At 57.9% G+C, this 10,751-nt stretch overlaps 1 protein-coding gene across 1 annotated transcript; it reads right to left on the bottom strand.

Annotated features, from left to right (window-relative positions):
• Positions 1-309: 309 nt before the first annotated feature.
• DLL1 (delta like canonical Notch ligand 1) lies at positions 310-9,089 on the bottom strand. Its single transcript, XM_032271590.1, has 11 exons — positions 8,076-9,089; positions 7,526-7,822; positions 6,810-6,870; positions 6,321-6,578; positions 4,342-4,402; positions 3,671-3,801; positions 3,356-3,525; positions 3,018-3,234; positions 1,342-2,140; positions 1,099-1,216; positions 310-990 (listed from the first exon to the last, which is right to left on the bottom strand). Exons 1-11 carry the CDS (start codon positions 8,127-8,129, stop codon positions 985-987), a joined length of 2,172 nt encoding a protein of 723 aa, XP_032127481.1. The 5' UTR covers positions 8,130-9,089; the 3' UTR covers positions 310-984.
• Positions 9,090-10,751: the final 1,662 nt, after the last annotated feature.

A 10,751-nucleotide genomic window follows, 5' to 3' on the forward strand; every position in this document is an offset into this window, starting at 1 on the left:
CTGACAATGAATGAATAAATGAATGAATCAATGAGGAATGCTTATCCTTTCTGTGGAAAGAATAAATGCATCAGGGGAATGGAATTAGAAAATTTCGGCTGGTTTATGAGCATGCCTGCTCTTACCAAGTCACCTCGAGATGTCAGCAGGTAGCTTCCTGATGGCACAGAGGAACGGGTTGCTTCCAGTGGATCCAGGGAAACCAAAGACTTGAAAAGAGAAACACCATGGCCACCTCTGTCCTCAGGCTCTTGGGCCGCAGGCAAGTGAGCACACATCCACTCCAAGGCAAAGCAAAGTAACTATGCCTTCTGGTTGTCATTCATAAAATTTATTTTGGAAAAATATCTTAAAAAGGAATTTCTTCATTAACAAAACAGTAAAAAACTCAAATAACATTTGCACAATATTCCATAAATACATTTATATACAAAAAAATATAGTCACATAGACCTGAAGTGCCTTTGTACATATTTGCCAAATTTTAAATTATAAAAAATGAACATCACAAAATACTCAGGCTTTACAGATATCATGAAAAATATTTTTACAAATCCAAAAAATAACACACATCTTTTCCTTCTAGAAAAAACACATTTTAGTATCAAAAAGGACAATAAAGGCAGTGTTTGTGTTTCTAATTCAAGAAAAGACTGGCTCATAAGAATCCAAAATATACACTTCAGGCAGTGCATGCTTCTTATGCGTAATTCAGTCCACCCATTTAAATATATATTCTCTTAAGAGCAACTGTCCATAGTGCAACGGCGACGTCACGGAAGGCAGTGCCGCAGGCGGCCGGGCCGCGGCAGGCTGTCGGCAGGCGTCGCTGACTTCAGGAGGAGAGCCTGCTCGGTCTGAACTCAGTCTCTCAGCAGCAGTCCACGAGGCCTCCCTCCTCTTCAGCAGCATTCGTTGGGGCATATATCCTTGGAGTTTTACTTATTTTAAGAGAAACAGGAATCTTGCCGTCTCACTTCCATTTTACACCTGGAGGGGCCACAAGACAAATGGGGAGTTAGTCTGAGACAGATTCCCATGCTCTGGCTCCAGGTGCGCCCATGCCTAGGAGGAAGCAGGGGCCGCTCCTGCACTGACCTCAGTTGCTATGACGCACTCATCCTTCTCCTCGGATATGACATACACTGACTGGTACTTGGTGTCTTTTGAAGTTGAACAGGCTGAATCTGGCCTTTTTCTTTCAGATGCTTCTCCACTAAAACGAAAACAGGGAAAATCCACAATGAACACACGAGAACATCTGTGAATAGAAATGGACCAGTGCTTCCAGGAAGACATCCCCAGGCACCCCCCTCCTGAGGCCCAGCCCACCGCACGCACCCCCTGAGTGTGCTCGGGTTCCCCTTCTCCTCCCCTGAGGAGCCCTGGGGCTGGCACTTGGTGTCACGCTTGCTGTGCACATCCCTGACGGCGGCTTCGTCGCCCTTGAGGTCCTGCACCAGGTTATAGTCCACGACGGGGTAGCGGGCCTTGAAGCCGTTCTTGTCGGCGCCATGGTCCCCATGGAGGTCTGCCTTCTTGTTGGTGTTCTTGATCTGCGTGGCCCCGATGACGCTGACTGAGATGTCCTTCTCACGCTGGCAGTTGGCCAGGTTGTTCATGGTTTCTGTCTCCCCCCGGCAGGGCTCAGCTGGGGGCCGGCGCTTCTGCAGCCTCAGCCGGATGCAGACCACCATGGCGGCACAGCCCAGCAGCAGCATGAGGACCAGGATGACCCCGGCGCACACAGCCACCCAGGGGAACGGCCCGCCCTGGCCCTCTAGCTTCTCCGTGAGGTCCACCACCGCCGGGCCTGGGGGCAGCTCAGGGAGCAGGAACTGGCAGTTGGGGCCCCCATAGCCCCGGGCGCACTCGCACACGTAGCGGTGGCCCCTCTCGTGGCAGGTGGCCCCATTGTGGCAAGGTGCGTGCTCACATCTGCTGACGGGGGCACTGCAGTTCCTGCCCGTGTAGCCGGGTGGGCAGGTGCAGGAGAAGTCATTCACGCCATCGCGGCAGGTGCCCCCGTTGGCACACGGGGAGGAAGCGCAGTCGTCCACATTGTCGTCACAGTGCCTCCCGGAGAAGCCGACCTGGCAGCGGCACAGGTAAGCATCACCCAGGTCCACACACTTGGCACCTGGAACACAGGGACACAAGCGTCACACATCTCCTCATGGGTTTGTTCACCACTAAGTCATTCTGAAGCATCTATGTGTCTGTCACTGTAGAGACCAGAGACACGAGGACAAACCAGACAGCCTGTGGCCCGAATGAATCAACAGTGCAAGGTGACCTAGTCTAGGAGCTCGAATACAAGGCTGCCAAGAAGTGTCCAGCTCTAGAAATCACACTGCTAACATCTGGACAGGCATGTGCAGAACGCTCCACCCGGTGACTGCATTAGTCATCATAGCAACCCAACAAGGTTTCAGATGGGGAAACTGAGGCTTAATGAGGGTGCCCTTGCTCAGGTTACACAGCGAGTGAGAGGAGCAGGCACTGACAACAGGGGAGGGGTTTGGAAGGGGAAGGACGACCATTCTGGAATACTCTGGCACATCTGGGGCCCAGCTCTCCTTGCTGTGTATTTGCTTTGGGCAGCTGGCCCCCCACTGCTAACAGGAGGCTGCCCACAGACAGGCCTCCTCACACAGGGACACCCCTGACTGCTGTGCTGGGTGACCCTACAGCTAGGCCGACCTCCCAGATCAGAGTGCCTGCGGCCTGTGAGCATAACTTACGAACCAGGCAGCCTCACGTGCCCCGAGGCCCTGAGCAAATCACTCACTGTTTGGTCTAGGATTCCGCGGAGCACTCGGTAACAAATGCCCCAGCCTCTCTCACTCCCTGGGCATTTCCAGACTCAAAAAGATACAGTTTCCACAGAGAACTCCTGGTGCTCTGGATAAAGGTGCTTCAAAAACTCAAGGTCACTCACAAACGCTGGGTTTTAATGGCATCTCAGTGCTGACCACTCGCCCAAGGCTCTGAGCACTCGCCCCTTGCCGCCTTACCATTAGCACAGGGTGAAGAACCGCAGTAGTCGACTTTCTTCTCACAGTTGAAGCCGGAATAGCCCGCAGGGCAGCGGCAGCTATAGCCTCCATCAGGGCTGTCTGAGCACCGGCCCCCATTGAAGCAGGGGCCGTCTGCACAGGTCATGGCACTCAATTCACAGATTTTGCCGTAGAAGCCAGGTGGACAGGTACAGGAATAGCTGTTCTCGAGATCCTACATGATGGAGAGGTCAGAAAAGGCTTTCCAGGGAGCCCACACACTCCATCAACACCAGGGCACCCCAGCTTCAGGGTAAGATGCCACGGAGCCTCTAGCTCAGGAGCCTCCGACTCACCGTGCAGCTCCCTCCGTTCTTGCAAGGGCTGGGGTCACACTCATCAATCCCGAGCTCGCAGGTGGCACCTGTGTAGCCAGGCCGGCAGGAGCATGTGTAGCTCCCCTGGCCCGTGTTGGTGCAGGTGGCCCCATTCTTGCAGGGCTTATGGTGTGTGCAGTAGTTCAGGTCTGTGAAGGGTGGGGACAGGAAAAGTAGGAGATAGGAAGCTCGACGTCAAATGCAGGAAGACTTTATTTTTCCAGTGACCAAACAGCCAAGGAAGTCCAGGGCTGCCCTGGAGGGAGCAGGCCGCCTCAGGGAGAGAACGCTTACCCTGGTTGCAGAAAAGGCCCCCCCAGCCTTCCTGGCAGTTGCACTGCCAGGGCTGCTGGCAGGTGCCATGGAGACAGCCCGGATAGCGGATGCACTCATCACAGTACCGGCCCTGCCAGCCCACTCTGCACCTTGGAGAAAAGCAGAAGACTCAGATGGACGCTGACCGTCGCTGGCTTTGCAGTGGACATTCTCACCCTAGAAACCATCTTCCCGCAGCACCAGGGAGCCTCTGGTTCTCCAGATTAGCAGAACACTGGGTCACCTTGGGAGCTTCGACCACACTGCGGCTTGGGCCCAACCAAAGGTTCTGGCTTCGTGGGTGTTAGGGGAGCCCCAGTGCCAGCATCTCAAAAGCCTCCCTGAGTGATTCTAGGATGAGGCAACATTTGAGAACCACTGAACTAAACTATCATTTCTTGTACCAACTCTTTCTAAACTACTATCTATAAATTCTCATAGTCATTAAGGGCCTTAGATGAATGACACCCCTACGACCTTATATGCTGCCAAATATTTGTTAAGTAGAAACATGAGAAAACAGCCCCCTGCTCAATCAATCTTACCAGAGTTTTTCAAATGATCACCTGGGGCTATTTTACAAATAAACCAGGTATGAAAGGATAACAAGAAAAGGCAACAAAACAAAACACCACCTTGTGCAGACTTACTTGCAGTCCCCTGGCCTGTCACAAAATCCATGCTGCTCATCACATCCGGGCAGGCAGATCGCTACAAGCAAAGGGAAAACAGGGTCAAGCCCCATGCCAAGTGCCTCCCAACAGGGCCGCTGCCCTTGGGGCCCGGACACAACTTGCCTGCTTCAGTCAGCAAATCCCAGCTGAGTTAATCTTCCCAGGTTGTGGAGGACTGACCCACCCTGCCTAGTAGCCTGGGACTTGACTCAGCCCTGGGGATGAGCATTCTTCTTAACACAGTGGCTCAAGGACAAAAGGGCTCTCGGAAACCCCCACCCCCACCCTATCCCCTTTTCTTCTAAGAGAGGGTCAGAAGTCTTCCCCCTCCTTTTCCCCCACTTCCCAATTCTATGCACAAAGCTCCACCTCTTAATATCCCAGAAAGTGTGTGTGCAGATAAGAGTGGACAGCTGGTATGCAGGGTGCCAGGGCAGGACAGCTGCTCCATTGTCTGTCCTCTACGGCAGCTGCCCCAGCGCAACAATGCCGGCCTCCCCCACGTCCCCAGCCCCACCTCCTCACACACACCCCTCGCGTGTACACACACACACACACACACACACACGCACCCCTTCCACCAATGGGAGCCTGGGGGTATCCCTGCGCCTATCCCCTGAGAGATCTAATCTATGGCACGTGTAAGCTGGGGCGGGGAGAGACTTCAGTGTTTGAATATGAAGAAAAAAGTTTACATTTCTGGCCACCCTGTGGTGAAGAAGAGGCAGGGAAGCAGGGTGGGAGGCAGCAGACCTGCCAAAGGCACCCAAAGGGCGAAGGGCGGTGGGTGGGCAGTGGGCTTGAGGCTTGGAGCTGGCTCTCGCTGCCTGATTATAAAACTCTAAATTAATGAACAGCTCCGAAAGTTTTTTCTTTTAAAACAGAACCAGTTCAGGCCAAGGCAGAGCTTAGAAAGAGCTCAGTTAAGTCCTGGAGGGAATTTGGGAAGCTAAGAACAAGGACATCAAGGCACTCAGTGAATGGGATGACCCACCCTCAACCCCAGACACCACCCAGCTCCTGCCAGAGGTTCTGGGCCTCACTGAGCCCTTCTCCAAGGTTGGCCTGTTCCAAGGAAGGAGAATGACAGCTCCCTGGGGTTTCTGGGCAGTTCTAGGACCTACCCAATCTCCGACTATAGGGAAATCCCGTACCAATGTGCTGGGACGGCCAGGCGTGCAGGCGAGGCCTCAGTAAGCTGGAGAGAGGGGTCCTGAGGACTCCATGAGCCAGAACCAGGAGCCAGCACGGCCTCCACCCCAGCCCTAGTCACCTGCCTGCCATGAAATTGACATATCAATATCTAATAATCAGGCAGGCAGAGCATCTGTCACTACTAGGAAGACATTTCTTTTCCATACAGGGTGCTGCATGAGCATTCAAGCCAGATGGGGCTGTGCACCCCTCGCCCATGCAGGCCTTGGAGACCCAGCCTCAACAGCCCATAGGAGTGAAAGTCTGCCCTCTGGACAGCACGGTCATTGCGCGTCACCGGAAAGGCATTTGCTCCAGAGAGGTCAAGCACACCCGTTCCAGAGAGAAAATGGAATGTTTCCCAGTGTGATGCTGTCACAGCACAGGGACCTCTGGTTGAAAGCGTGCCCCTGACACACAAGCTCTGTGTTCCTCCCTTCCTTCCTCCCTAATACACACACCCTGGGGGTAGCACTGGCTTTACTTCCTGACCCCTGGCCTTGTCTCTAAAACCCTCCCTGATTAAGAAAAGCAGCTTCCCATACTGCATAAAGACAGTCTTGGACGTTAAAATGTCTGCGCTGACCCCAACGCCACCACTGGCAAGCTGTGACATAGCAATCTGCTTCTGTCCTCTGGGCCTCAGTTTCCCGGCTAGAACATCTCTACAGTCCCAAGTTCCCAGTGGCTCGGGAAGCCTCATCCCTGTGCGTGGTCAGTGTTCATGAACCAGTGAGCGAGCAGCGCTTTCAGAGACTCACGCTCTGTGCAGTAGAGGCCTTTCCAGCCAGGGTTGCACACTTTCTCCCCACGCTCTCCGCAGGTGAAGTGGCCGAAAGCATCATCCCGGGGGCGGCAGAAAACTGAGCAGCCCTCTCCGTAGTAGTGCTCGTCACACACAAAGCGGTAGGAGTACTTGAGGTCTGTGCGGCCACTGCTGTGCAGGTCCTGGGACCACTCCTCACCCACCGTCAGGTGCCTTTGGGTGGCCAGGCGGCTGATAAGTCTTTCTGGATTTTCTATGGGGAGAAGATTCTCCTGATTGATTCTGACCAAGAACCTTGAGGCTCGGGACAGAGCAAAAGGTGGATGGAGTCATTCAGCTCCAGGAGGCGGCCCAGGCCCTCCACCCTGAACTTTCTGGGGCACCTTCAGAATGAAAGGTGTTTGGGTTTGGTTGGGAGACGAGTAAGTGAAGTTAAATGCTTTTAACTGGGGGAAGCCGTTTTGGGGTCTCAGTTTGTTTTTACCTGTTGCGAGGTCGTCAGGAGAATCTGTGTGGAGAGCTTCAATAATCAGGGAGAAGGTGCCCTGGGACAGAGGGAAGAGGAGGTATGACAACCCAGAAATGTCACAAAAAGAAGGAGGCAAGGAGCAAAGTCATTCAGGACAAGCAGGCCAGCAACCCAGACCTGAGACCACGCGGGTCTGCGGGCGGCGTGTACCGAGAGGGTCTCTGCGCACCTCCCGCCTGCTCTCACCTTCTCTGAGAAAATGGAAGAACTTTTTAAAGAGTGGCTTCCTGACGTGTTTTTACAGCCTGTAGTACAGGATATTACTTTTTTTTTAGAGAGAGAGAGAATGCGTGAAAGCAGGCGGGACGAGGCAGACGAGGCCCGAGGGCGATGCTCATTATTCTTGCGGGGATGGGCGAGCTCCGGGTGGAAGCGGTCGCGCTGCGCGGGTAGTTGCACAACCACCGCGTCTAGGAGCCGGGAAACGAGAACCTTCCCACGGAAGAGGCACATCTGACTCGGGACCCGGCGCGAAGGCCGGATGCGGAAACCTCCCGGACGCGCCCGGCCTCTCCTTCTCGCCTGGCGCCGGCCCCCCCCTGCCGCCTGCCGTGCTGGAGCCGTGGGGCAGATCGCGGCGCCCGCCCCACTTCGCGGTGCCCAGGAGGCCCCGGCTTGCGCCGCCACGGTGCGCCCGAAGCAGAACACCGCCCCGCGCTCCCGGCACTCACCGGCCAGGTGAAGCCGAAGGGGAAGCGGATGGGGTTGCTGAACGCGGGGTCCGCGCCCGCGCCGTCGGGCAGGCTGAAGGAGTCGACGCCCAGCACTGGCGTGACAGCGCTGCCGTAGGTGCAGGGCGGCTCGGGGGACACGCTGGCCTGGTAGTGCTTGAGGCACACGCGGAAGAAAGTGCGGCAGGCGCACGGCGGCGCCCCCGCGCCCCCGCGGCAGCAGTTGCGGTTCCCCAGCAGCCCCTTCTTGTTGACGAACTCCTGCAGCTTCAGCTCGAACACCCCCGAGCTCCAGACCTGCGCGGGGAGGGCAGGGTCGTGAGGACGCAGGGCGAGGGGGCGTGGGGCCCGTGGGAGCCGGCGCCTGGGGAGCAGGGGGCACTCGGAGCCGGGCAGGGCCGGCGCTGGGCTCGTCGCCCCCGGGGTTCACTTTCAGAGCCGCGGTTGGCGCCGCTCGCGCGGCCGTCCGCCCCTCCCCGCGCGCTCCTGCCCCGCGCCTGGGCTCCCCGTGCGACCCCGCGGAGCTCCGGCGCCCCCAGCTGCCGCCTACCTGACACAGCAAGGCCGAGACCACCGCGAGAGCCAGCGCGCACCGGCCGCCCATGCTGCCCCGGTCCACGCGCGAGCCTGCGGGGCCCCTTTTTCTCTCTGCGGCGGGCGCGCGGGGGGTCAGCGGGACCTGGGGAGCGTGGGCAGAAACGCGCCCTCGCCTCGCCCCGTGCCGCAGTACCCAGGACTTCTTTCTTCCGAAGTCGGTCTCCGCCTCTGCCAGAGGCCGCAGTTCTTTATATCCGCCCTGCGAGGTCCCACGGCGGCTCCTGGGATGCCGGAGGAAAAGCGGCTCCCGCTGGGCGAGTGCGGCGCGGCGGCGGCAACTTTCGGTTTCCCTCCTTCCCCAGTCCCGGGGGAGGTGAGGGTCGCCGGCTTCCTGGTTTTGTCTTAAGGTCTTCGCAGGAGAGAGAGGGGGAGAGAGAGAAAGAGAGAGACTCCAGATATTGAGCTTAATTCCCAAGAGAGCTGCAGAGCTTCCTCCCGAGCCGATTAGAAAGCCGCGGTCTGGAAATCCCACGGGCCAGGCGATAATCCAGGCCCCGGCGTGCGCGGAGGGGACGGTCGGAGGCGGCGGGTGAGCGCGGCGCCCTGGGGGTCGTGGCCGGGTGTCACTCGGCGGCGGCGGGCGTTCCAGGAGCACTCTGGGATCTGAGCTCCTGTGTCGCGGCAAAGATCCGCGTCTTTCCGACGAATCCAACCAATGCCATCCAGTCCACACGCGCAGGAGCGGAGGGGCCGGGCTGTGGGAGGGAGAAGGCTCTGCGCGGCGCTGCCCGGGCTCCCCGGCTCTCTGCCCTCGGCCGGGCCGGGTCTCCGCGGGTGCGCGCAGAGGATCTGGCTATCGCCGGCGCCTGCCGCCCTTATATCCCGCCGGCCGCCCGCATGGCTAATGAGATGCAAATCAGCAGCCCCCCAATCTGGCGAGAGCTGTCACAAAGGAGCCACTTTTCCAAACCCTCCTCTCAATGGATCGCCAAATGGTCAGTGAGCTGTAAAATGTGCAACCCTCCTCCCCGCCCCCACCCTTCCCCGCCCCCCCAGTCCTCCCCTGCCCCCGCCCCCAACCCCCCTTTCCTCCCTCGCGACACAAAACGCACTCATTTACATTCCTGCAAAATGTTCACCGCAAGAATCCCCCTGCGTTGCGAGCTGGTGCCGCCGCCCCGTCCCCTTCCGCAGGCCCTCCCGGGCCACAGACACTCGGAGATCCACGGCCACACGCGGGGGTCGGCGTTGAACGTCGTGCTGCGCCGCGAACACCCCAGTCGGGCGGCTGGACCAGGCCTCCGAAACTCTCAGCCGCGGCGCCCGCCGAGGGGTCTCCTTGCGCCAGCAACGTCCCGGGGGCTTAGGCAGGGCGGCTGCGGGGAGGAGCGTGAAGTTGGAGGCCCGAGCTCTCGGTGGGCCGCCCCTTCTTCGGGGCAGGCGCTTCCTAAGGAGGAGTCTCTCGGGGGCGGAGGTGGGGGTGGCGATTCGGGGAGCACCGTAGGAAAGGGGAGGGCGGAGCGGTGGGCAGAGGGCGGCGAGAGCGAAGCGGCTGTTTCGGGAAGTTTGGGGAGGTCCGAACCGGGGACACCCTCTGGCCCAGGACGGCCACTGAGCCTCGGGGCGCGCAGAGCCGGCGCGCAGGCGGGGCGAGGACGCTCCCTGGGACCCCGGCATCCTCGCGCCCTTGGTGTCCTCTTGTGGTCCGCGGCCACTGGGAGTGGAGCCTGGGAGCCGGGCAGCATATCCCGGAGCCAGGAGAACCTGGCCTTCAGCTCCCCCCATAGACACACGTCCTCCCCCGCAGGATTCCTGGCCACCGCCACCTTCCCTGCGTCTCGGCCCCTCTCTCCTGGGTATCCCCCTCGGCCTCCCTCCGCCTGGTTAGAAGTGAGTTTGGTGTGTGTCGTTCGCGTGGCTGTCATTAAGGCAGCCTGTTATTGTGCGAGGCTGAATCAGTGGCTCTTTGTGCGCTCAGCTGTATGGTAATGCAGACAGCACCTGCTCCCCGCACAATGCGGAGAGAAAGAGCTCCCCTCCGCGCGCGCCGCGGCCTCTGCAACAATGTCCGGCACATGTTCTAAAGCCCCCTCCAGCCCCGGTCCCCAACCCACAACCTTTACACAACCGTCACCTTATTAGGTTTTTACACGTCCATCAGACACTAGAACTTTTGTTTTCATTTTTTAAAGGGAAATGAGTTTATTGGGAGGGCCGTGAACACACGTATCGCACAGTGAATTATCTGAATTGCCCTCATAGGCACTATGGAGAGTAAGTTGGGGCACAGACTCGTACTTTGGCATCTAGCTTTGCACTTTGTCCTCTCTCTACCATCCCTGCCAGCGGCTCCGTGACTACTCCCAACGCCTCCGCAGCTTCATTAGCGTTCAAGGTGAGTGTCGAAGTGCCCCCTTTGATTGTAGCTGAGCCCCGAGGATGCAGCCTGGCCATAGTGTCCTCACTGTAAGTGTGTTAGAGTTGCCTTGTTGGTGAGAACAGGGCACTGTCAAGGCAGAACGTAACTTCCATCCCAGCAGATGTCTTGATCGCAAAGTGTCTAAGCAGAGGGAAGATCTTCAAACAGCAAGGACAACCACTGGAGCCAAAAATCTGAAGGTCACTTGGTGAAGTTATCCATGGCAGGCCCTCCAGCCCTCACAAAACTGGAGCTGCTATTCTGCGGCTC

Source organism: Sapajus apella, unplaced genomic scaffold, assembly GCF_009761245.1.
Source record: "Sapajus apella isolate SASKATOON/1434 unplaced genomic scaffold, GSC_monkey_1.0 scaffold241, whole genome shotgun sequence".
Classification (NCBI taxonomy): domain Eukaryota; kingdom Metazoa; phylum Chordata; class Mammalia; order Primates; family Cebidae; genus Sapajus; species Sapajus apella.

Coding starts and splice junctions, on each gene's coding strand:
- DLL1 (XM_032271590.1), bottom strand. CDS start 8,129: ATGGGCGGCCGGTGCGCGCTGGCTCTCGCGGTGGTCTCGGCCTTGCTG. Junction 3,526..3,670: donor GGGCCTTTTCTGCAACCAGG/GTAAGCGTTCTC, acceptor CACCCTTCACAG/ACCTGAACTACTGCACACAC. Junction 3,235..3,355: donor AGAACGGAGGGAGCTGCACG/GTGAGTCGGAGG, acceptor TCCATCATGTAG/GATCTCGAGAACAGCTATTC.